We start from the raw sequence: 27,875 nt of genomic DNA, 5'->3' as shown, positions 1-27,875 counted from the left end.
TTTTTCACCTGTAAGAGTGATACATATATGGATACTTAAGTGGATAAGTAATTGAAGCAATTCTAGCAACCATCTCACTTGCAATATTTTACTTTCTTACTTGCTCTGTCTCTATGTTGAAGAAACTCATTACAGATTATAAAACCACATTCCTATGTCAGCTGTTAATAAGGAATAAGATAAGAAATAGGATTCTTAACATGACTCCTCATATAATCACAGTTTGATAAAGAAAAAGCAAATTATATGGAAAAATATGACTTAAATCATGCAGCGTATTAAAATACTACTTTTGATTCAAGATTTTAGAAATGAAGGCAGCAAAGATCCTTCTATGTCCTGGAAAAAAGAATGACCTTGAATAAAAGGAATGTGTTTGGATTTATGGTTATTCTAAAGTTAATTAGATACCTCAGTGAAGAACAACATACCTCTTTATCCTGGATATTTGGATCTGCATTGTTTTCCAGTAACACCACCATGCAGTTAATGTACCCTCCATAGGCAGCACATTGCAGAGGTGTTCGACCAGCATAATCCTGCACATTGGGGTTGATTTTATTTTCTATCAGGATTTGACACACGTCAGCATTTCCTCCCAGGGCTGCCCAGTGGAGGGGAGAATGGCCATCTTGGTCAACCAAATCTACTCTTGCTCCTCCTGAAACAACAAACACATTTTTTGAGCATAAAAAGAAAATACTTTGAGTGTTAAGAAAAGAGTAAGTTCATGTCCAACTAGAATTGGTAAACTGACAATTCAGACAAGTATTTCTGAAAGAAACTTCAATTTTGTTACTCAAATCCTAAAACTTAAACCAAAATTCAATGGGAATGAAAAAGTTTCAATAAGGTCAGGCATCTAATTATTTTACAAGCTTCTGAGTAACCTCTCAGATGCCTTAGAATCTCCAGATTTATCAAATGCCCTTGAAAAACCTAGTCTTTACTTGTTTCAGGTCTATTAATTATCAGGAAAACCATTATTTCTTAACAAGAAAATAACTTTTAAACACTAGACATGAATCAAATCTATTTTAAAATCTAATGCAGACAAGACAAAATATTCGCAAGTGAAAAATAACTTTTGAAAAAACTTATTTTTTTAATTCAAGTATGGTAAGATTCTTTAATGCAGATAATTAATTTCTCTAAGTGTCCTTGCAAGATGTAAAAATTCTGTACAAAAATAATACTCCATAAATACAGAAACATGAAGCAAACGACGACTGTCTATATCATAAAATACAAAATTAAACAAAACTTGGACTCTGATAGCCAAGCTTCTTGCATCTACAGAAGCTAAATGGCATAGGGAGTGGAAGGAAGAGCTTAACAGGAGGTTAAAATACACCCAGCAGATCACAAGGGGAAGCACACTTTTAGGAAAGGCTGGTTGATGGAAAACTTGCAACTTTTTGGTCTGGATATTTCATCTGTCCATAAATGGGATCATGCCTGAAGCAGGAGGGAGATGTTTCTTGGAAGCTAAAATGACAAAATTTTGCTTCTAAGACACTGTTCTTTCACCATACTTCTTACACTTCAGCAGACATTTTACAATTATCTAACACTGTGTACATTGCTAAATCCTATTTCTGTCTACAAATAAAATACTGCTTATAAAAACCAACCAGAGGAAAATATTAATGATGTAGGATTTTGATAGCTGTCTGCATTAAAAAATAAAGATTCATTTCCACAGTCAAAAAATCTTCAAAGAAACCTAAAAATCCTCTCTCACAGAAGTGAAGAAAGCTTAATTTGGTCTTATTTACTGGTTAAAAAAAAAGAAAGAAAAACAATAGCATGCTGGGGAAAGTGCTGGTTTGAGAGACTAGAATGTACTTGCAAAGGCCTGAGTAGAAATGAGTTGTGAAAAGAACTATCCCAAATTTGAAAGTTTTATATTTAACACTTATTTTGCACAACAATCTGATAATCCTTTACATTTACTAGTGCTGTTTCACAAAGGGTAGTTACAGACAAAACTTGCTTTAGGGAAGCAATTTCCTACCCCATCATCTGTTTATTTCCCAGTCTCCCAGAAAGGCACCATAATTCTGGGCAGGTTTGTAAAGTTGTCAGAGCTGACCTTTAATGAGTGTCTGTATCACTTCTTTGTGTCCCATCTCACAGGCTCGGAAAAGCGGAGTGTGTTTCATGACATCCAAAGCATCTACCTGTGCATGATGCTCCAACAGCAATTTCACTGTGCTGACATGGCCAGAAAGGGCAGCAGCGTGTAACGCTGGAAGAATTAACACGTAGGAAGAAGAAACAACAATACCATCAGCTTTGGGGGTTCACAATTAGAATAGTCAAAATGAAAATTAATTTCAATCATTTTGGTGGAAAAGGTACTTTTCAACTACAAGCAACTGAAGAATCCTAGCAAGTGATCATGTAACAACATTTTCTTGCCACACAAGCAGTAAGCAGAATAACTGTTAGCCCTGAAACATGTTTTTAACTTGCACAAATAGGAATATTAACACTACCAAGACTGGCTTATATCGAGGATTTGTGGGAGTTTAGCAGCTTTTGATTAAGAGACTACTACATTATTTACTTCTGCCTCTGTTTTGTGGCATTTCTGAGACTGCCCATAACCAGTGGAAGAGACTTTCCTTATTCCTTTAATGTTTTTCTGAAAATACCTTTTTTCCCCTTTCAGATAAACAAAGTTGTCTCAATTAAAACTAACTCCAGATAACTACCTAGCTGTTCCTGTTCCCCATCCCTCAACTTTTTTTTTCAGACTTACTTGAAAAAAATTTTACACAAAATTATGTACCAAGGCCATCATATCTTCCACAGTACCTCCAGCTCCCTGGTTTCTTCAGGAAAAAGAAAAATATTACAGACCAGATACTGCATTTTGACTCATCCCTACAGTTTATGATGCTCAGTTGTATGAAAACTATGCTACTTCAGATACTCTAGAACTCAGAGTTAAAGATGTGGTGTCCTGTAACTGGAGCTGCTATTGCCATCCTGCAGGCACTTTTAGCCGGAGTTGAGAAAAACATTGGAATACCAGTCTGACGAGTTCATTATTCTTTTTGAAGGAAAGGAGAACTACCCACAGCAGTTAAGATTTCAAACCAATGGAAGATACATATATTGCTGATTTCACTTCCAATTTGACTTCAAAATGCTTTGGACTACTTCCTATAGTCAGCAATTAAATCAGACAATCTACATTCTCGTACTGCCTTACATGTGGGATCTTTTACAGGTGACAAAAATCAAAATAATTTAGAATAAAACCACAAAACATTGCAGAGCATAAATGCAGAGCATAAATGCAGAGCTCAAAGGCAGAGCCGCGCTCCTGGAGCCCATGAAACACCACTGCATCTGCAGCAGCCATCAGAGTGGGGGCTGTCAGCAGGAATTCGATGGGAATGAGTTCTCTGCCACTTCGTACTTTGGGAAGGGCCTGGTTTTCATGGTCTGACCTCACAGTAAACTCTAGGTTCTGTTTTTTGTCCTGAATTTCTGATGAAACCAAAGGCAGTAAACCACTCCATCAGATGACACATGGGGTGTGTGTAACAATACAATAGAAAAAGAGCTGCTGTGTCAGCTTGGCCGGCTTTTCCACCCTATCACTCATTCTGACGCAGGCATCTTGTTTCGCACTTTGTGCTCAATATTTTCTTGTAAGCCGAATTTTCTATGATGGAGTCACGGTGACTGAAGAGATTCTTCAGCCAGCTGGTCACAATAGCGCCTTTGTTAAGCCGACAGACAGAGCCCTCTCCATTGTGCGCAGTGACGGCAGAGCTATAAAGCTGCCCCTGTACTGCTCCTGCAGCGCTGATCTCTGCGAAGAGGGAAATTCCTTTCCCTTGGTGTCATTCCCCTACACAATACTGAGAGTCTCGATGTTCTAGCAAAGCTGAATGGAGAGCTTGCTCTTTTTTAAGTAAATGCAAAAAGGCTGCTTTAACGCAACACTATAACTGAGCTTAACTGAGCTCGCACACAAAAGTCAGAAAAACACAACCTTGAACTCTGCTCAGCAACTGCATCCCAGGCACGGTGGCATGTGCACGATTTCCTACAGGAGCATAGTCTCCTGCACAAATGCAACACTGCTTTTCCCTGCCCAAAACTTGGCAATGGTTAAGAACCTTTGTAAAAATAAAAAACTGACAGTGATTTACTGGGGGGCTTCCTTTTAAGTTTACAGCCTGCTGTAATAAAACCCTTGCTAGTGCACTTCTTTGCACAATGGTTTAGTTCAGACTGCTCCACAGCGAGTTCCCCACTTTAACACTACTTGTGAGTTCTACACAACGGCACTTTCAAGTAAATGGAAAATCCATTAATTTCCTTGGATTAAAAGCCCTACAACAAAATCAAAATTAAAAGGTGATTACATATCTCTGCTACGAAAGGTTTAAGACTGAAAGATAATTAACCCAACCACCTGAATTATTCAAGTATGAAAGCCACACCTGAGTAATTCAGAGCACAGCACGTGATTAGTGTCGGCAAAGAAGAAAACCCTTTGTAAGGTTTGCACAGGAACTACAACATTACTCCACCTTTAAGTCTGAAACAAGCACTGTAGGTACTTAAAACGGAACTGTCAGGAAGTAGCAAATGTAGGTGAGACTGATAAAAGATGAAACAAGAGTACAATTGTGCAGTATGTAGTTTGTAAAGTCAACAAACATGAAGCCTGATATTTTATTTGTTGCACTATTTCTTAAACTCAAAAGTTACAAACTACCACAACTTGGAAAGACTGATTTTCTTCTATAAATGTCAAATTGTGTGTGCTAAATTGTAAGAAAAGCAAGACTTTAGATAGCTAAATAGAATGCTATGTTAACTGTATTTTACTTTTTGTTGAGACCCAGCATACCACCAAAGGAAGTTTAAAAAATTCAAATGTTAATATGAAAATAAGATTCATACATACTACATTTCAAATCCTGAACACATAACCCTGACATTGCATTCATTTAGCATTTTTATGTTATTCAAAATGCGCTCTGAAAAGAGAAAAGCTGTTCAAGTCATATCTTTGTTTCTTGGTTGGGATAAATCTGCACTGCAAGTTCCCTAAACCTAACCATGAAGCTTAGGCTGATTTGCATGTAAGTGCAGCCAAAAGATAATGCTTCAGCATACTGTAAAACAAATGCATTAAAATTTATATGAACAAACATTGCAATATACATTCTTGTCTGTTAAAAACAACACAGTTTTCAGGAGAAATGCCCCTTAGTGTATTATTCACGGGTGTGTGGTCTGACTATCAGCTTGGCTGTCACTGAACTACTTATTATAGGTAGGTATACACCTTTGCACTTAATTTCTAACTTAGTGACCTGGCTGTGTGTGGCTCTGGTAGTTCCTGACCTCTTCCCACACAGCTCACTGTTTCAAGACTCCTCACCCCCCACCTCCCATCAAACCCCTCCAATTTACACCCAATATACCCCCATTCTCCTCTTTTTTAATTCAGATGCCATCAGCACACTATACAATTCTACTGCTTTTACCCACCTTACCAACACTGTTGAATACATAAACATTTCAACACCTATCTGTTTGAACCATTTTCCTGATTTTGTTGAAAGCACTACAGAAGTACAATATTTCTACCACAATTCTTCTACTTTTCTCATGAAAGTAAATAAATTCATAGATTATATAGGGCATTTTGAATTTCGTGACTTGCATTCTTGAATGCCGAATCACGGTGTTGCATACCTATATTTTGCTCTGGGCACACAATGGGATGATAAACCTGTAGGATATCAAGTCTGACTTATTGTTTGGACAACAGATGTGCAGTAGCTCTAATCTTTATTAGACTATCTTTAAAAATAACTATGGAACTATGATTTTCATTATGATAATTCACTTCACTCCTTAGTTTGCTGTATATTGTTTCAAAGTATGTACTTACAGACACGTTTTTTAACAGGTTTTTTCAGGAAGACTTTTTATGATATTGTATTTATTCTTCAAAACAAAGAACAGCTCTTCTTTTCCCAGGATTCCAGATCTAACTAAGCAATGTAGTAACAGTACATTTCTTCTTCTCACTATATTTCAAATGAACTGATCCAATCCATGCAGAAAAGGTTTGTTTCTTTCCCACAATAAGGCAAAGAATTGACTCTCACACGTGATTAAACTATTGCAGAAATATTTTTCAGGATTAAAGCACACATCCCAGAAAAGACTCACAGTGTTTTTATTTGATGGAAATCACACTGACTGGAAATGTCCAGTGGCTCTTCACTGTAAAGCATCTTACCTGTGCCAGCATACTTGTCTGTCATATTGATATCAATATCCAATTTTAAAGTCAGCATAGTCCTAATGACATCATCACTGCCTTTGCCAGCTGCCCACATGAAGGATGTTCTTCCCTCGAGATCTGAGTCATCTTTTACAGAAGGATGTTTCAAAAATACTTCAACAGTTTCCTGAAACGAAATACTGTTGAAATTAACATTAAAAGGAATCTGTAACAACAAGAAACTACTGTTTCTCTCATTTAGCTGTTTATAAAACAAACCAAAGCTTCCTTTTCATGTTTATAAAGAGTAATAGCTCAACAGGAGTACTGCATATTCTGCTGTGCCTTTTTCATCACCAATGATAATAGTGCATCCTTAACTAGGAGTTTAACATCATGTGTTCATCCTAAGGAAGCAAAAGGCACTGCAGGTCACTGAGAAGAAAGCAATGGGAAAAATACTATTGGCTTATTGAAACATTACTGTAACAAAAAGATGACAAAATCACAGAATCAAGTAGGTTGGAAAAGACCTCCGAGATCCTCAAGTCCAATCTGTGACCAAACACCACTCTGTCAACTGGACCATGGCACTGAGTGCCACGTTCAATCCTTCCTTAAACACCTTCAGGGATGGTGACTCCAACACCTCCCTGGGCAGCCCATTGCAATGTTTAATCATCTTCATTATTGCTGAAATACTATAAATCATAAAAGATTAAGAAAATATTTACACCTGGGTCCAGTCTTTCCACTGCAACTGTTACACTAAAATCTCTATTTAAATCAAACCAAAGAAGTGTATTTCTTCAAACGCCACTGTGTTTGTGTTAAGCTGTCATCAAACAAGTCTGCTTGTTTAACCTGCTGCTAGATTCTTGATACGTCACACAGGAAGGGAAGGGAGAGAAAATCACAACTACTAGGAAAAGGATAACTGCAATTTCCCCCTCTTCTATCTAATGCCTTTAAAGGCTGTGGGTTTAACAGCTGGAAAACACCTTTTAAGAGTCAGTGATAGGCTAGCCAATAAAAATTGAAAAACAACACAGGTTTCTTGATTTTATTTTATATTTATATTTTAGTACTAACACTATTTTAGCTTTTCCCCTCTGTGACCCCTTTATCACCTCTCAATAGGATGAGAATTTCTTGGCTATAAAGAATTAAATGCTTATAATCAATTAGGTGTTTAAATGCCTCAATGCTATTGATTACTTCAGTTTTTTTTTCACTACTACTTATTATTTCATCTTTTTAAAGAAATAGGAAATGTCTCATTTATCTTACATTAATATGATCTAAGATCCTTTCAGCTTTGTGAATTTAGGTCTGAACCATCAATTTATTGTGAAAAGGTCCAGCCAAGAACAACGAGAAATGGAAGCACTAAGCCTTCCACACAAACCAGCATGTGCTCATAGCTCTGTGCACTCACACTGCCCACCCTACACCTCAGACACAAATGGCTTCTCATTAGGGCAGCAACTCAGCCCCCTGCCAACACTCTGCACTGCTTGAAACCCTGCTAAGCAAAAAGCACCACAAAGGCTGCACTGCCTCAATACTAAGGCACATGTTTGAAAAAATACAAATAAGTGATTTTATTTTTCCATTAAGTTTTAGCAGTGCAGCATTTCTTTCAACCACTTTTTCTTTTCTACAGTTTTTAATTGAAAACAGTGGAAGAAAATCCCATAGTGCTGTAAGTGCTGTTTTCCAAACTGAAGTTAACACAACTTGAAAACAAAATGAAATTAAAGAGGATGATTAAGAAATCAGAAGTTTCGACCTGTTTAATCCTACATGTATTTTGTTATGAGAGATCACACGTATTTTAAGACTATTAAAAAAAGTTGAAAAAAACCAATATAAAAAAACAACTAAGCTGAAAAGTAACTTTAAAGGAGAAAGGTAAACGGATTATTTCATTCTGCACTATCAAGAAACTCAGAAAAATACTAAATGTTTCTTTTGAATATTTAAAAATAAGATGGGGTATCCACATTTCATTTACTAGATCTATCTATATGAGTATGTGAAAGTACAATGTTTTGGACATTTCTGGAAAAATAAAAAAAAATTACTCCTGCATTCTGCATATTACAATCAATACCAATGGAGCATCTTCCCTCACATATATATTTAAAAAAGAGATGTTTATTTGGGCCTTCAGTTGGATACCTACATCATCTAAATTTCAGGCAACCTATTTGTGTGGTTATAGTAGGTAACCTCTCTTCTTCTACAACTTTTCCTGTCTATCCTAAGTGGGGATAAGTTAGTCTTAGAGAGCAAATTCTTTACATAAATTAACAGCTGGCTAAATCCCTCCAGTCTTTAAAAAACCCCAAAAATGTCATACTATAATATGTAACTTGCACAAAAACCACACAAAGAACACGATATTAAAGTAAATAAAACTAAAACCTTGCAAATATTTACCAAAACACAAAAGAACAAATTTTCTTCTTGTTAGGGCCTAAGAAACATACCACACGTATCCAAACTTGGGCAAACTGAATAGAACAGCAATGAGAATCTCAAACTGCAAATATAGAGATGCCACTGTCAGAACAATCATGGATGTGTCCCCACTCGGTTGTGTGACAATGTACATGGAATGCAGTGGTGGGAATACTCAATGATATGTATGTAATGGAGAAAAAAAAAGCAAACAATGGTGCTCAGAAACAACTGCACTGGTAAAAACAGAGGTTCCAGATACAATTTAGGCAGGGGCTCTTGCATGCATCTCCAGCTAAAAGAGGCTTACAGATCTTACGGAAACTCACCTGTTTGATTCTTCATGTAAGATGGGAAACAGTACATTCATTGTAAGTACACAAAATTATAAAAGGATGTCTGATTCCACCATGTAGTCTATTTCCCCATAAAAAAACCTAAATGATATTAGAGTTTGGCTTGCTGATGGGGTCAAAAGGCAGCAACATACTGAAGATGTTTCATTCAACTGCATCAGGCCCAGAGAAATAAAGCCAATACAAAAAATCATTTTTTAGGAATGTGTCAATATAGAAAAGAAAAAAAAAGAATACAGAGATAATAACCAGATGGTAAATAAAAACATTCTATTCTTTTCTATGAGTCTAACTCAACTTGAAAGAAAGGCATTTACAACACAAATATTTTAGGCATGTGAGTTAGACTCAAATTGTACACACCCCATAACAGACAACAACCAGCATCAACAAGCAATTTTCTAAAAAAGTAAAAATTATACACAGAGGCATGCCTCAACAAAAGTCTGAAAATAAAAAATACCTAGATGGTCTTACTAAAGATCACATCCAAAAATACCCCACCAAAACTCACTCTCACAAGGAAGGATGAGGTGTCAGCTGTAATATTAACAGACACTGGTCAGTTCCCTCTTTCAGTACTTCTGGATTTGTTAACTTGAATTGTTCTCGAGGGCATTGAAATTTTCCTTGTTTTATGAAAATTAACATGCAGGTATGCAAGAAAGATCCAAACGAGTATCCCTGTTACAAAAATGTTGCAATATGGACTACATAATTACATTTATTAGACATTAAATAACCCTTTTTACAAAAGAAGTTATGAAAGCTATGAGAGGCAGAGGAGCTTGAGAAAAGGTTTAAGTTCCAGCACTTGAGAACTACTTCTGTAACATCTACGACCAGCAAACATTAAACTGCTGAGTTTTGCATTTAGCTGTACTATATCTTATTTAGCTCTGGGAAAAAAATACCTATTATACCAAAGGAAGAATTAGGTTGTCTGAGAAAGCAATGTTTTTGTTGTTTGAATTAAAAAAAACATTTTAAAAACCTTTAAAAATATAATGTTCTGAAGAATTATGACAAAATTTACTCAACTCTTCAGCCATACTTTATGAGACAATGGCTCATTCATAATACCAAATATTCATAAGGTAATCACCTTCTTGAATGCAAAGACTGGTTTGACTGGTACTGCAGCAGCTGTGCTAATACTCAGGTCATCTTACTCTAGATACCTTATAACTGCTTACATGTTGCTATAATGAGCCTTAACAAGTGAAAGCACTGTAGAATAGTATGTGCCATTCTGCTTTCTCTTGAAGTACCCGAATGACTATTGTGTGTTCTGATGGAAACATTCGCTCAAAGGGCCTTTCTTTGGACAGCAAATTCGTCCTGAAAATCTGTTTTTAACAGTTTGAAATTAAGCACATTTATATCACATAACACAGGAAAAAGTCTGAATTAAACTCATGCCAACAACAATGTGTTTATATCATTTCAAAACCAACTCAAACTCTTTGTTAAACTAAACATTTTGGCAAAATACATTTACTTCATATTTAGGGTATGTGCTACTTACAGCAAAGTTGCTCTGTGCTGCATAATGCAGGGGTGTTGCACCTTGACTATCAGATGGGATGGTTCCAAACTTATTTCTTTCTAATAAGAGATGGACAATCTGTGCATGACCTGAGGAAAATAGTATAATAAAACCAGGTAAGTATCAAATCTTCAATATTAAAGAAACAAACAAACAACAAAACAAGCCCAAACAAAACAGGAAAATGAACAGACCTCAATAAATAATAGTGTGTTTGTGTTGTAGCCATTATAGTCCTGTTGCCGTAAAAGTCTGTAAAAAAGACTCCGAGCCAAGTTTTTGTAGGAGATAAGATAAAGGGCAGTCACTTTAATGAGCAACCCCGCCCATCCAGGAATTCACAGACGCGCGTGTGTGCAAGCTCTGATTTCTACAGCTTTTATAATATAATCTATCCAATCACTACTGTCCACATGTCCAGTTCCACCTCTGTCCCCTCCCAGTTCCCACTCCCATCTGAATTGGGGCTGGGGTCATCGGGACCCTCTGTCTTCATCCACCTCCTCCTCCTCAGCACACAAAGGTCCTTTGGATGCTCTCCAGGGCTTCGGGTCACCCTGCTCTATGTTTATGTTTCCCTCTGATATCCTCCAATCTTGAACCTTGAGAAAGAGACTAAATAGCTGGCAGATCTTAGCTGCCTGTTCTGGAGCAGGGGTAGAGGTAGAAGGACCTTATACTATAAGCTGCTAAATATTAATCCACTAAAATCTCCAGCGTTACATTTACTGTGTTCCTAAAATCTTACAAAATATGAAAAATTGGAAAATCAAAAACCTCACCAGCATCAGTCCAAACACAAGAGAGAAACATAACACTGGATATCTGAACTATTAAGCCTGGCAGGCACTTTCTTCCCAATAGTGCCATACTCTGTATTCTTATCTCTGGGGGGCATCTGTAAATAAGAAACCAGCAGCAACTGGCCACACGACTGTGATATTAACTTTGCAGTTAGTTTAGTTTTTCCAGAAAAAGCTTATGAAAATTCATTTGAGACACTGTGTTTGGGTGACAGGTCAATCAGAAACAGCAAAGTGAGGATAGACTGATCATGATGGGCATTTGTCCATCTGCATTAAAAGACAGGCTAAACTAACACTGACAATTTCATCACAGGTCACACTGTTTTACAGAAATCAAGTGTAAATTCTTTACTTAGGTTTTGCCTAACCAAAATTTCAACTGAAAATGCATATCAGAATCTGGAGATGAGTCTACTACCAGCTAGCATAAAACAACAAACACACACACAACTCCTTCTGTCAAAACAGATTAGAATATTTTCATATTAAAATCACAACATTTTGGGGGGGGATAGCTAAAATTTATATTCACTTCACAGACAGAAAACAAAGACATAATATAGTATATTGTCACTAAAGTCATCTGATCCATTCATATGCTTGCTTGAAAGCATAAAAAGAAGAGATGCAATGTTGGTATGCTCTTCCCACCTCAAGACTGTAAGAATTAAATTGAGGTGCACTCAGAGAAGCTGGTTTGGAGTGCAATTCTAGCAGGAAAACCATAGGAGTACTGCGCCTGAAAAAAAAAAGTTGCCTGAACTTTCAGGCCACACAACTGGAAAAAGGGAACTTAATTCTGTCGCTGTGACAGGAGGCCCAGTTAAATTATCTATGAGAAAGAAGACTTGAAGGAGTTAAAAAAAATTGTATTGGGTGCAACAGTAAATAAATTGGTGCAAAGACAGCTCTTACTTGGACACTACTGTAAGCATTAAAACTCATTTCTTGAGGTGAAGAATTGTTGTTTACGTAGCACTTTTATTTAGAAGAGATGTAACTTGGCTGAGACTTTTATCTACACATAAGAAAAGGTAACAGGAGTAACCATGCCCTAAGATGCAGCCACATGCAATCCATCACCTCTACAGAATACTTGTGGCTGCAACCCCGCACTGCTTTAAACTGCCTACTGTTAACCCATAGAGCAACATCTTAGTCTCTCTGAGATCTACATACAACATTTAGTATTCAGCTTAAAACCAGAATGCTAAAAATTAACAGATTTACCAACTAAAAGTTCCCTGAGGGCACATGCCACCTAGAGACCTCATTCAGTTCACAAAGTACTCTGGAGGTCTTGGCACATCGTCTCCCTTTATTCTTCATTGATTAGACAACCCATTTTTCCAGCATAAACTTCTCTCTTAAATACATTCAATTTCAAAACACAATAAATTTTGCTTCTTGGGCAGATCCAAGTGATAATGACTATTTCTCTGGGAGACTGATCCTATGACACTTAAAATGCTTCAAAATTTCTCTGTAAAACACCAATGTCCCTTCTTAAATACGAATTTGAGAATATCCTTTCTTTTTTCCTAAATAAACATAACCAAACCAAGGATATATTGTCATTGGAGTTGCAGTAACTTGCTCCAGTGAGCAATTTGATTCTTTTATTGGCATTCTCTGTCTGCAGTGTCCCAAAGGGTCATTGGGACGAAGCCTGTTAAAAGGGGAGAGAGACTGTTTGAAGATTCTTTTATCTAGTACACGGTGGTTATATTTTCCTCCTGCACACAGGAGAATGAAAATAGGAGATCAATTTTCTAAATCATATTATTTTTGTGGTTGTCATTTTATGGGTTGTGTTTCCCTGCATTTAGACTATTCATATTTAATCAGGTTTTAGCTAGTTCTGAAAAGATCCAGCTTTGTAACCTGTAAAATCAAACAGTGCAGAATTCACATATGCAAGGTTACAATTTACAGAGCATCTGAGCCTCAGGGTAACAATCTAAACAGAAAAAAACCTTTATCTGAATAAAACTTGTTGTCAGATCTGATTAGATTGTCATAACATGCCTGATGAAGAGTTTGTACTAGGAATAGGACACGTGTCAGCTCTGCCACCTTTTTGTTGTTTACTTGTACTGGTATTACCCGATTATCTGCCGTTTCTTTGTGGAAATCTTTTTAAGTCATTTGCTTATTTTGTAAGGGGTAGTTTAATAAAAACTAAATAATATAATCATAAATCCACTTAACTGGGCACACATAAACTGCAATACATCACAATAGGCTGTAAGTGAACACGACTGATGATGCCACTGTTAAGCACCCTGCATTGTGGAGCGACTCACCTGCCTCAGGCATCTCACAAATTTTATTTGACTATCTTATATATGGACTAAGTGAGGCCCCAGCATAAATCTGTACAGGAAATATTAGTAAATTTCTATTTTTTTTTCAGATAAAAAAATAAACAAGTTCTGATATTTTCTTCATGCCTTCCACTAGATCATCTTGCAATCACGCTGGGATGTGTACACCCCATTTTGGACACCACTGTTCCAGAGTATCAGTTTAACCTATGATCAAAGTCACATATGCAAGAACATCTCAATATGCCCTAACTGTTCTTAAACCATGGGCATATATAGCCTGTTGAAGTAAAGCATTTTACAGTGCTTTGGAGAATCTAAAGCCAAAACAAACAGTTGACACGCAAACATCTACTCCTGGTCTAGCAGAAACTATTATTGTTCTAAGAGATTAATTTGCATAATGCCATGCTGGAATTCAATAAAAATCAGAGACAGAGACTAAACACTACAGTCAATTAATGAATAAATGATTTCAGCATTGTCCAGTTTACCAAGTAAGGCTGCCCAGTGAAGGGGAGTTCGGAACAAGTTGTCGTAAGATGTTACGTTGCAGCCTTCGTAGGAGGTCAGGACATCAACAACTGCGACATTCCCATCCGCAACGGCAAAGTGGAGGGGAGTTCGTCCTTCGTAGTCCTGCCAGTTAAGCAGAGATTCTGTAGGTGCAGCTTCCTTTAAAAAAAAACAAAGCAAAACAGAAACCCCCAAAATTTAAAAAATATTTAAATTGAAGAGAAGAACTACATACTCTTTACAAATTTTTTTTAGCCTTATTAAGGAGATAAACTATCCTTGTTCAACAGACTACAGCTCTCTACAACCAAATGCTTTTGTTACCATATAGGTTACTTTCATGTATTTCCCAGGGAATTTTTTTTCATCATAATACTTTTCTAGCACTTAAAACCCTCAAAAGGGTTTCTTACAGGAGCTGTCAAGGTCTCTAGCAAACAGGATAGAAGTAAGTTAGATAGTACTTCTAATGAATGCACCTACTTTTAATGGGTTTAATTTTGAATTTAAAAAAATCTTTTAAAGTATCATGATTAGTCACTTCATCATGACATGGACATTAATAGATATAACTTGACTTTTCATCACCTTTCCTTAAAAAGTAAGCTAAATTACTTTCACATAAAGCTCCCAGATACATGGTTTGGTGTTAGGATAATCTCCTCTCTCATAAACATTTTTCTATACAGAGTTCTCTTCATGACTTTCTCAGGCAGAAGAACAGAACAGGTAGACATTAATATTGTCTTAGTCTTGCAGAGATCTCCAAATGGCAAATATCATAAAGGCCCACAAATTTTAAACTCCGTTTTCCCAAAGAAAAGAGGCATCATTAAAGAAAATGGCAAAAAATAATACAATAGAAACTCAGGATGCAGGATACTAAACATCTAGAGCAGAAGAAGAATGTCAGCACAAGAGTTTAAATAAAATAGAGGGAGTAAGCCTAACTATTCACTCAAGTCATGGGAACACCGTGCAAAAGAAAAAAGGAGTGCAGTCCTGAGATTTTGAACTTCCAATGCTAGAGTGGATTTTAACCCATTATAACTGAGAAAAGCAATCCTCCTGAAAATACAGAGCCACATTATACATTACACTATACTTACAAAAATGAGGAACAAGAGATTGTGATCAATGCACCTTGTTTACAGCTAAAGCAAGTCCCTGATCCCTTTCTCACTAAACTAATTGCAATTGTTTCTACTGACTTCACTAGGTACACAAATATGCTGTAAAATCACTTGCATTTGCATTACTTGATGTGTAGTAACTATTACATAGAAAACAAACAACTAACATTGAGGGCGATAAATCAAGAAGAAGAAAGTAAGCAAATTCCAGAGTTAGGGTTTCTATCCAAATATTACTTGACCAAAGTTGTACATTCTGTATTTTCTATGTAATGTATAAAAACAGGAATATGTTTAGAGGAGATTTCACCATGTTTTCTAAATGCAATCTGGCAAAGTCAATACTGTGGTAGTATTAACTCTGCAGTGTCCTGGTTCTTTGTGTCTTACTGTTTTCCTTTCTTACAGTGTCAACTTAAACCTCCTAATTGAGTAATGTAAGTTTTCTAGAGCTAAACATTTACATACTTTGCATATTGTATGTAAATCACAGAATGATTTGCTTTGGAATGGACCTCTGGAGAACACCGAGTCCAACCCCCTGCCAAAGCAGGTTCACCTGGAGCAGGTTGCACAGAATCACGTCCAGGAAAGTTTTGAATATCTCCAGGGAAGATGACTCCACAACCTCTCTGGACATCCTGTTCCAGCGCTCAGCCACGCCCACTGTAAAGAAGTTTACATTCTGATAGAACCTCCCATGCCTCAGTTTGTGCCTGTTGCCTCTTATCCTGTTGTTGGGCACAATTGAAAAGTGTCTGGCTCTATACTGTCACCCACACTTGAGATATTTGTATGTATTGATAAGATCCCCTCTCAGTCATCTCTTCCCCAGGCCGAACAGTTCCAGCTATTTCAGCCTTTCCTCCTAAAAGAGATGCTACAGTCACCTCATCATCTTCATAGCACTTAGCTGGACCCTCTCCAGTAGCTCCTGGACTTTCCTGAACTGGGGAGCCCAGAACTGGACACAGGATTCCAGATGCCACCTCATCAGGGCTGAGCAGAGGGGCAGAATCTCCTCCAGCAACCTGCTGTCAATGCTCTTCCTAATGCGCCGCAGGATCCCATTGGCTTTCTTAGCCCCCAGGGAACTCTTGATTCATGGACAGCTTGTTTTCCATCAGGACCTCCAGGGCCTTTACTGTAGAGCTGCTTTCTAGCAGCTCAACCCCTAATCTGTACTGGTGCATGGAGTTAGTCCTCCCCAGGTGCAGGACTCTACACTTGCCTTAGCTGAACCTCACTGGACTCTTCTCTGCCTGTCTCTCCAACTGGTCCACCTTCTGCTAAGTGGCAGGACAGCCTTCAGGTGTATCAGCCATTCCTTCCAGTTTTGTATCATCAGCAAACATGCTGAGGGTACAGCCTGTCACTGATGAATAAACTGAAGAAGACTGGGCCCAGTCCTGACCCCTGGGGAACATTGCTAGATACAGGCCTCTAGGTGGACTCCACATCACTGATCACAACCCTCTGAGCTCTGCCATTCAGCCAGTTCTCAAACCACCTCACTGTCCACTCACCTAACCCATGCTGCTTGAGCTCACATGGGAGAATGTTACAGGGACAGTCTCAAAAACCTTGCTGAAGTCAAGGAAAACAACACCCACAACTCCCCTCATTTACCCTGCCAGTCACGCCACCACAGAAGGCTACCATATTGGTGAGCATGATTTCCCCTTGGTGAATCCATGTTGACTACTGACAACCTCTTTTTTCCCCTCCACATGCTTAGAGATGACATTCAGAACGAGCTGTTCCATCACCTTTCCAGGGACTGAGGTGATGTTGAATGGCCTGTAGTTTCCTGGGTCCTCCTTCTTGCCCTTTCTGAAGACACTGGAGTGATACTGGCACTCCTGCAGTCCTCAAGCAGCTCTCCTGTTCCCCACAACATTTCAAAGATGATGGAGAGTGGCTTAGCAATAACATCTGCCAATGCTAATTAAATGCTAATTAAGTTGTCTGTCTCACATATTAAAAAAACTTTATCAGTTAGATTAGTTATAAGTACTGTTAGCTACATTTTCCTAGAGAAAAAAAACAAACATACTTGGAACATACTGGAGTTTATTAATATATCTAGTCCCTAGTACAATGACAGATAATCTATTAAAAACATTAAAAAATTGTTAAAAGTGGCTCTCAACTAAAAATACACGTGAAATCAACATTGTTATGTGCACAAACCACAATAATCAAAGCATGTATAACACTTCCTTTAATAAGCATTCAAATGTGTTTACTTGAATCACTACAGTGAAAAGACTGTATGTTCCTTCCACAGCCTTAATAATTTTCAAGAGAAAGTTAACTGATAATATGCTCACTTTTTGTCTATTCATAGAGATCAGTAGGGGGAGTATAGAGCCCACTGCAAAAACTCTGTTTCCGAGAATCGCTTTTAAGAATGACTAAATATAAACGACGATATGCACAGAAGTTATTACTGAGAGGAAAACATGTTTGAACAAAAGGGACAAACAAGGAAACAAGTGCTTCTTCCCTTTACCCATAATTTATTGATGTGATCCTGACAGCTAATTTTCAAGCCGTCCAGAAGCACAAAAACATTTTAAATAAATGATTCCTAAAACTCTTTGCTTGAAGTCACTGATGTTGTTGAGAATATATCCCCCATTATAAAAAGGGCTACTTCTGCAAAATGCTTAAGAATCTTCTAATGACAGAGCCACTATTTATATTCTAGTCTAAAAGTACTTGTGTACCTTCAAGTCTTTGGCCACTTAAACTAACATCTACTAGGCCTCTTTCAGCCTACATTCAAGAGTATAATTTCTTTGGAATTTAAGTGGGTTTGGTGTGAAACTAACTGTAATTACACTGTCCTACTGTACTAATATTTTGAGCAAAATACACAGAAGGAACAGAAGCCAAGCATTTTCCCGCAGCATTTAGAACAATGGAATTGTGGGCAATAATGGAAAGTGTGGTATAAATAAATGTCATGTCTCTTACCATGAAGAATAAATAAAGAGAGGAGATACAAAATACACAGAAACTACTAAGCAGTTGCTTCCATCATATTAATAGAACCTTATTCTGTTCTTTTCTCCTTAAATCTTCCCAACCTTTTTCCAGTAATCAAGCACTGCTGAATCTGGAAAGGTGGAAAAGGAAGTTGACCATGAGAGGATCTCTAGATTAGAGTTACTCTCTACTTCATGTTTACTTTCTACATATACTGAGTTTCATTTTCACTGTATTTCATGGGATTCAATATTAGATATAAAACAAGACAGTATTTTTCAGTACCAGAGACTGTGGTCTCAAAGCTAAAGCAGCTAAATTTTTGTCAAGTTTTTGTAAAGCAGCACTGCAGAATTCCAAGTAGGACACTAGAGTTCCACAACTCAGGCAGCAGGCAACAGAGGCTGCCAATGCAGGCTGACCAGCAGTAGACATGAATATCTCACTGCTACCTGTGCAATGCTCTGCTGACAGCACTGTATCCTGAAAGCAAAGCCAAAACGGTTGTGTTGGATATCATTAAAAACCGGCAAGTTAACGGTGACACAGACATACACTTTTTGTACTGCTATTACTTTAAGAGAACTTAAAAATGGAATTATATAAGTTAAGACATGAGATGACAGAAGTTTAAACTCATCGGTATGTGCAGTAGAAATACATTGCAGAAAGAATGTGAAAAATAACGAAGTTATCTCAGATATGAAGACCTAGACAAGAACGAGAATCGATCGTGATGCTTGGACAATAGACCTGGAACTGGGTAATATGACAAAAATCAGCTAAGAAAGAGTGGAAAGACTATGAGCTCTGCTAGGTGAATTTCTATCAAGATAAGTAAGAAACACAGCTTCATTTGGAAAGAAGACAAGATCTTACTAAAGGATTAAACTCAGAGGTACCATGACCACCAAAAAAAGGTATTTATACCCAACAACACATTCAATCAACAGATTGATTACCTAGTAGCAATGTTTCTGTATCATCAGCTTTCACAGCACAGTTAAATTACTTTTTCATTTAATCTTGTTACTAATTTACTCCATCCATAAGCATATATAGACATAACTAATTGCAATATAGGCAATTAAGTTGATGCAGAAAAAGCCTAGATGGAATCAAGAACACACTCTTCAGCACAGCTGAAGTGTCTCTTTGCTGCTGCACGCAGCATGGGCAACAAACAGAAGGAGCTGGAAGCCTCCACAAGAAAGCTATGACCCATTTGCCACTACTGGAACTTGGTAGGATGAACTCATGATTGGAGTGCAGCTACAGGCAGTTCAGAAGGGACAGGAAAGGAAAGAGGTTCAGAGGGGTGGCCCTCTATATCAATAGATGGATAGAGTGCAAGGTGCCGTCCTTGAATAACAGCCATGAGCAGGTCAAAAGTCTGTGGGTAAGAATCAGAGGCTGAGGCAACAAAGGGAACCTTGTGGTCAGTGCCTACTACAGGCTCCCTGATCAAGGGGAGCCTACTGATGAAGGCTTCTTGCTCCAACAACAGGAGACATCATGCTCACTGGCTCTTGTCCTACTGGCAGACTTCAACCACCTTGACATCTGTCAGAGGAGCAGCACGGTGAGCTGTAGGCAGTCCAGGAGACTCCTGGAATTAACTGATGGGTGGACTTTTAGGTGGATAAGGAATTAGTTGTGCAGTTGCATCCAGAGTAGTAGTCACCTTCTCAATGTCCCAATGGGTATCTATGACAAGAGGTGTCCCTCAGGAGGCTACAATGGGACCAGTGATATTTAACATATTCATCAGTGACACAGTTAAAGGGATTGAGTGCACCCTCAGCAAGTCTGCAGGCAACACTGAGCAGCACAGCTGACAAGCCTGAGGGATGGGATACTACACAGAGGGATCCAGCCAAGCTCAAGAAGTTTGTCCATGGGAATCTCATGAGGTTTAACAAGACCAAGTGGAAGATGCTGCACCTGGGTTGGGGCAATCCCTTGTATCAATATAGGCTAGAATAGGCACGAATCCCATTCGTGGGATTGTTTTTGCCCAAGGGCCTGGGAATACCTGGTGGGTGATGAGACAAGATGCTGAGATCCAGTGCGTGCCCCAAGGCAACCTAGCCTTGGGGAAAACCTAATTGTGTGCCTTGAGTTGTGTTTTGCAGGAAACCAGACACCGGATGAGAAAGACCCAAACAAAGCTGATACTGGTATCCCATGACGTCCAACGATAAGGCAGCCCTAACCTGTGAACCAGTCCTGAACTTGGAACTGTGACTTTAACCAAAAGGCGAAGGACCCAAGCTGAACTGATGCTGGGGCTGATCCTTGATGAAAGGCCACCTGCCTCGAAAGACTGCATATGGACTATACATATATGCATATAAGCGCGGAAAAAAAAAATGATTACTGTGGGATATGGGCCGTTGATGTCATATGATATGAAATAAGGGGTGGACGTTGTAGTAGTTTTGGCTTTAGTCAGCATAGGTCCCCATTTAGGCCTCAGTTTTTAGCAGGCCTCAAAGGTTGTGACACAGATTAGAGGGGACAGGCATCATCTGACTTAAGCAGCCATAGAGGTATTTCATATCATCTGACATCATCAGGAAGTGTCGGGGAGTATAACAAGCAAGGTGGGAGGAGTCTCTGGGCTCTTCGGTCCATGCTTCTGACCAGGACGGTTCCCGCTCCCTGACTGCTGATATCAGGCCCTCCTGCCAGTCGGCACATCTGCTTAGCTGGGGACGCAAGCACATTCCTGTTAATTCCTCTTTCCCTCTTGCTGGGAGGTTTCCTCTGGGGAGGGGGTTTGGTTGGTTTGGAGTTTCACCTGTTAGCTGGGGCGACCTCGGTGAGCCTGTTGTTGTTTCCTGTCACTATGTGCTATTTCATATTCTGTGTTAAGCTCTCCTCTTCTCTGTATAAATATAAAAACCTCACTGTGTTTAAAGCCTCGTTTCTGCTGTTTTCCCTCACTCTCCTGGCTCTGGGAGTGGACTTTTTGACTGGGTACCAGGCAGTTGGCATTTTGCCAGCTCAAACTATAACATTGATGAACAGATCTAAAGCAGCTCTAAATTTGAGGGTTCTGGTAGGGTTCTGAAAGGCTGGACATGACCCCAGCAATGTGCACTTTCAGACCAGAAAGCCAATCGTGTTCTGGGCTGCATCAAAAGCAGTGTGGCCAGCAGGTCAAGGGAGGTGATTCTGCTCCTCTATTCTCTCCCCCTGAGACTCCACGTGGCGTACTTCATCCAGCTCTGGGGTCCCCAGCACAGGAAGGATATCAACTGTTAAAGTGAGTCCTGAGGAAGACCATAAAGATGATCAGAGGGCTGGAGCATCTCTACGAGGAAAGGCTGAGACAGCTGAGGTTGTTCAGCCTGGAGAAGAAAAGGTTCTACAGAGACCTTATAGCAGCCTTTCAGTACCTGAAGTACCTTTCAGTCTACAAGAAAGCTGGAGACAGACCTTTTACAAGGGCAGGTGGAGATAGCACAAGGGGGAATGATTCTAAACTGAAAGAGAGTAGGTTTAGATTGGATATTAGGAAGAAATTCTTTACTGTGAGGGTGGTCAGGCACTGGACCAGGTTGCTCAGAGAAGTGGTGGATGTCCCATTCCTGGAAGTGTTCAAAGGGTGGAATGAGACCCTGAGCAACCTGATCTAGTTGAAGATGTCCCTGTCCATGGCAGGGAGGTTGGACTAGACGACCTTTAAAAGTTTCCTTGCAACTCAAACTTTTCTGTGATTCTTTTAATGGTCAGAATTCAAAAAACCAAAGCAGCTGAACATGATCATGATTCTGTATTACCTAAAGAAAACCTCTGAAAACACCTTCAGTAGAGAGACAGCTATTTTTGACTTTTTGTAGTGTATCTGGCTGAGAGGGAGTTAATTTTCCTAGTGGCAGTAGGTATGGTGTAGGTCTTTATATTTGTGATTAAAACTGTTGATAACACACTCATGTTTTGGCTATTACTGCACAGTGTGCACAACATTAAGGATTTCCCTTTTTCATGCCCTGCCCTGTCTTGGTCCCCTGCTTCCCCTAGTGAGTGGGCTGGGGGTGGGCAATAGATCGGACAGTTGACACAAACTGACCCAAGCAATATTCCATACCATGTCATATGCTCAGAAAAAAGCTCAGGGCCAGGGGCAGAGCAGGGAGGGTGATCGTGGCTACACCATTTGCCTTCCCAAGTACAATTTAGTGTGCTTCATGAAACTCTTCTTCTCCTTTCCTGGGAGTGGCTAATATCTGCCTGCTGATGGGAAGCAGTGAATAAATTTCCTTTTTTTGTACACAGCATTTGCTTTCTATACTGCACTGTCATTATCTTCATTCACAATTCTTCTATTTTCTCTGTTTTCCAAGAGAGGAAGTAAGTGAGTGGCTGTGCAGGTGTTAGGCTGTTGGCTGAGGCCAACACACCACAACTTTTAACATTTGCTTTGACTACTGAACATATGAAAATGTGTCTATTTGAATAAAGAGATCCTTACATACTTTTCAGCAAATTTATTTCTCTAGTGTGGACAAAATGTTGTTCATAACAAATTGTTTCACAACTAAGTACAAATTACATATATCTTGAATAAACAGAAGTAATATAGAAATAAAATTGCTTTAACACTGGAAACTTCTCAAGAACTATTTTTATAGCAAAAAAAGTAACAGTAACTGTAAGGTTGTCAATGCAATTTGGAAAAAAACAAAGCAAGTTTTCATATACCACACTTAAGTTCTCAACTTGCAAACTAATCAGGCAGACAGACATGTAAGTCCTTGTAGTTAGTGTACAATCACTATGTGTCTAGTTCTGAAAGAGCTTTGAAATACAGGAAGACTGTTGTAATAGGAGAGAAAATTTCAACTGAGACTTCTTTATCTTTCCATGTTGGTGAAGCTCAGAGACTTTCACAGAATAAAAACCAAGGTAAAAATCAAGTTAAGCATATGATTTCATTCTACCCATTTTATCTGTCATTGTAGAAAATGAAACTGAAATACTGAAGAAAATAGGCCATCAAGGAAAGAAAGTATTAAAACCATAAACAAAAATATGCAGAAAGTCTCTCAACAAACTGATTGTGGGCTGACTGATAATTGATGAACTATTTCCCAGAATTCTGACTCAAAAGATGAAATTAAACTAGACTTTTCAACACAGTTAACTAGAAATAAACTTTCAAATAATGAAGAAATGACACAAAATAAAGAAATTACTGTGTAAGAGGAAACTAAATACTGGCCATTTTAACTATGTCAGTTTGTAAGCCCCTCCTCCCTCCCTTACTCTCCAAATGAATAATTACATATATAGTCCACGAGTTATAGCAAAGACATTCACCCCTAGAACTCAAACCCCTTTCAAGAGTGCAAAAATATTTAAGATTATTTTTTACAAAATTCCACATATTAGAAAAAGCAAATTATTTTATTCTCAAAGAGATGGTGGATTAAAATGCAAAGTTTCAAGACAATAAGAAGTATTTCTCTCCAAGGAGTAAATAAAGAGAGAGTTGTACACATATATAAGAGGCTGTCTTACCAGAATACATTTCACTGTGTGAATTGCACTAGGGTCCTTGTTGTTAGCTGCCCAGTGAAGGGGGATTTTTCCTTCAATATCAGGGATTCCGATGTTTGAATCATGTTTTATGAGAAGTTTCACATGCTCTGGGTTGTTGTAGTAGGCACTCCAATGCAATGCAGTTTGCTGGAATACAATTTTACAAGTTTTAAAAACACATTGAAATACCATTGTGATATGAAAATTAAAGTTGGTTAGAACCTGAAATATGATTTCATTATATTTTCACAGAACAAAAGAGATCACCTAGTCCAACTTCTCTGCTCAAAGCAAGGTCAACCAGAACAGGTTGATGAGGACACTGTGTAGTCATATTTTTAGTTATCTCCACAGACAGAGACTTAACAACCTCTCTGGACCACCTGTTTCAGTGTTTGACCTACTCCAGAGTAAAAAAGTATTTTCTCAGGTTTAAACAGAATTTATTACCTTTCAATTTGTGCCCATTGCATTGTTTGTTCACTGGAGGCCACTCAGAAGAGCCTGGCTCCCTCTTCTTCACTGCCTCCCATCAGGTCTTTATACACATCAGTAAAAGCACCTCAAATTGTCCCTTCCTCAGGCTAAACACTTGCAGATGTCTCAGCTTCTCCTTGATGTTAGGTGCTCCAATCTCCTAAGCATCTTTTTGGCTCTCCAGTATGTCTATGACTTTATTATACTAGAGAACTGCAAAGAAGGCAAAGAATTCCATTTGTGGTACCACCAGTGTTAAGCAGAGGGCCAAGGCCACAGTAAAAGCCACTTTAAACAACAGATATGTGAAAACCTGTTGGAATAACACAAATTGATGGAGAAGTGTATAACAAGACTACTGTTCGCTAGAGGAAGATGGCACTGAATGTTGACACTGGACTTGGATCCATCTTGAGCAAAGCTTTAGACTTTCTGCACTCTCTGTGATAACTCAGAATTCTGAGGATGTATATTAGTGAGTCTAATGCCCAATGACCCATGCCAGTCCAACAAAACATCAAAAGGCAATCCATGCTCATATTGCCAATTCCTGACTGCCAGTGGCTTTTTAATGGACCTTACTGATGTTCATAATTACATAAGCAAACCAATGTGTGTGGATTTTGTAAACAGCAAAATATTGGCATATTAACAAGTATTTTATTTATCAGACACACCCCTCCCAATGGCCAAGTAACAGAGAGTTTTAAGATACAGAATTAATTTTGCCATCTCTCCTACCCCCTTCACCCCTGCTAAATATGACACAGCACTTTGGTTTAGAAACTGAGAGAAGTAACTGCCGTGGGATATTTGTGTATAGAAGTACAATAACCTGGATTAGCATCTTAAACAGTGACATAGAATGTGTGAATTCACCATCACATCCTCACTGTCCCCTGTAAAGGAAGAAGGCAAAAAGGAGCCTTTTTTTGGTGTGTTTGTTTCTTTAAGCTGTTAGTTTAGTACAATGGTAACAATAGTTGTCTACTTGGTAATTCTCTGCAGAAGAGCTCACTCTAAGACACAACTAGTGGGCCTACAAGGAAACATCTGATAACTGACACCACATACAAAGACATACAGCTTAGCACCATAAAGTGCCACCAGGGCCTGCTGGGATTTGAATTGAAAAAACTTGTAGCAGTAGAAATTTGTAATAAATTAATGAATGTTATTTATTAAGTGGAGCCCATCACTATCCCTAGAAATTGACTGAAAGCAGAAACTTTTGGTTACCAAAAGGCCAATGTAGCCTTGGTTCACTGGCTTCTCTCACTACAGCCAGTTACAGCCAGTTGCCTACACAGAAGTAGATGTAAAAAAGACACCTGTTCTCTCTCATGTTCAGGAATTGACAATCTCGATGCACACAGTTGCAGCAAGGAAACTGAGCAAGCCATGTGCCCAACAGGGTCAACCATGCTGGACTCTGTCCCTGAGATGGCCCCTTTCACTAACCTGAATTCCATTTTTGCTACTGTGACTACTCATGACATGAATTGGGAGAAGAGTCCTCTACGTTTTGTGGGGATTCTGGCAGTGATTTCAATACTGCCTTGGAAATCTGCTAAACAACAGGCAAGGTTCCTAAAAGGTTTTGGCTGCTTTGTGAATTAATTGTATACCTTTGTGAATTAATTAACATGGTCCAGGAAGTCAGCACGATCTCTCCAGAATGAATGCTGTAATTATAGCCAGGGTTTCCATGATACATGTTAGAATATCCTGGAAGGCAAACAGCTGATTGCCAGGACACAGGCTAGTTCAACTCCATTGCCCAGAAGGAACAGAATATTCATTTGTGGGAAATTTGGAGTGCAGCTGCCTTACTCTGCTTCCTAGATGATAAAATCAGAAAAGGATTTGAGGCTTTAACCAGATACATCACTAGAAAGTCCAGCCCCCTTCTGATACTATGGATGTCCTCTTGTGGTAGAATGCGAGGTTTGGAATGATGATTTCCACTATGCCCAGACCTGCCAAGCTAGTATGTTATCAGCTGATCCAAATAACTTGATCTGGGAAATCACATGTGAATCAGTGGCAGATAGTCCAAGATCACTTATAAACTCTAAGAAAGAGCCTTTCCTGGACAACACTTATAAAGCCTCCACCATCAGAACAGTTCCAGTTCTATTCAATACCATGCTTACTCTTCCAATGGTAGTTACATAATTTGGTTTTGGTCTTTCTTTTGCCATCTACATTCACAGTGTCTCATTTTTTGTTATTATAACCTTGCAGAAAAAGAATGGGCTCAGGGAATATTCATACCTCTGCATTCTTTGAAAGAAGTCTCTTACATTTCAAGATACACAAATTGCTCAGGCACATGAAATTTAAACCACATATTCACAGATAAACACAAGTCCACAATAATTACTAGAAATCTGTCTACTAAAGGCAGTGGATCAAGCATACCAACAAAAATGATGAATCTGCTTTGTTCAAATGTATATGGAAACACAAGAAATCCTTTACCTAGAATGCCTGTCAGGACTGTGAGAAAGTCTGATGCCTTCTCATACCCTACTATTAGTGCTAATGGAGGCAACCATTTCACATCAGTTTTAAATCAAGCATTGCTATGCACACAGACTTAAGAACCATTAATCTGAGCACCTCAAAAATAAGAGTGAGTATACACTAAATAACTATTCCTTCTTTTAAAATGAGTTACTATACTATTACTGTGGACTGGCAGTACCTCACTATATGAAGAGTGATAGTAAATCTGTTGTTTTAAGAATGGTACCACTTTCTTTCTATGACACATCCTCCCTTATGGCTGGTCATTCTAATGACAGTCCTTTTTAACAAACATCAGTAGATTATTTCCAGAGGCTCTTAGAAGTCAGTGTGGTTCCAAAGCAGGCTGGTAATTTTATTGATGTAGAGCATGACTTGACTTTACAAAGGGACATGACACAACTCATGACACTACAGGTACTATATGATACACCTGGAAAGTCATCTGGAGGATTCCTGGCCTTTCAAGCAACTGTTATCACTACAGATGCAAAAAATAAGTCTGAAGGGCTTTATTCTAACATAGTAATATAAGTAAGATTACACTTTCTCCCAAGGAAGTCTGCAATTTCACAAAACAAATGTCAAAGTGACTAACTAGTGTTCCACTTCAGTTGTAAGGCTCATGCCAGAATGTCAATCAACTTCATCATCACATCCCTCTCACTAAATGACACACTCATGGAAGCAACAGTACATGAGCACTGAAAGCAGACCTTCTGCTGCCAAATGATCCATTTGATGATGATAATAATAATAACCACAACAGCCAGATGCCTTTAATTAACCCTGTTAGAAAATCTTCTGGACGAAGGGCATCACATTTTATCCCAAGTCAAAAAAAAATATGTATGATTAGGAGGCTCTCAAATTTGCCTATTTTTACTTGCAGAGA

At 38.5% G+C, this 27,875-nt stretch overlaps 1 protein-coding gene across 4 annotated transcripts in view; it reads right to left on the bottom strand.

The window, feature by feature from the left end:
• INVS (inversin) overlaps positions 1-27,875 on the bottom strand; it is a 95,161-nt gene that overhangs the window by 24,954 nt on the left and 42,332 nt on the right. For all 4 annotated transcript variants that reach the window (XM_071554967.1, XM_071554968.1, XM_071554966.1 and 1 more), the window contains 6 exons: positions 23,951-24,118; positions 14,273-14,453; positions 10,625-10,734; positions 6,290-6,461; positions 2,096-2,251; positions 432-661 (listed from right to left, as the gene is read on the bottom strand). In XM_071554967.1, the coding sequence (XP_071411068.1) occupies positions 432-661; positions 2,096-2,251; positions 6,290-6,461; positions 10,625-10,734; positions 14,273-14,453; positions 23,951-24,118 (1,017 nt within the window). The remainder of the gene's footprint in view (positions 1-431; positions 662-2,095; positions 2,252-6,289; positions 6,462-10,624; positions 10,735-14,272; positions 14,454-23,950; positions 24,119-27,875) is intronic.

Source organism: Pithys albifrons, chromosome 4, assembly GCF_047495875.1.
Source record: "Pithys albifrons albifrons isolate INPA30051 chromosome 4, PitAlb_v1, whole genome shotgun sequence".
NCBI classification, from domain to species: Eukaryota; Metazoa; Chordata; class Aves; order Passeriformes; family Thamnophilidae; genus Pithys; species Pithys albifrons.
Note: the sequence above shows the minus strand (reverse complement) of the source record. Positions and strands in the feature narration are given on the sequence as shown.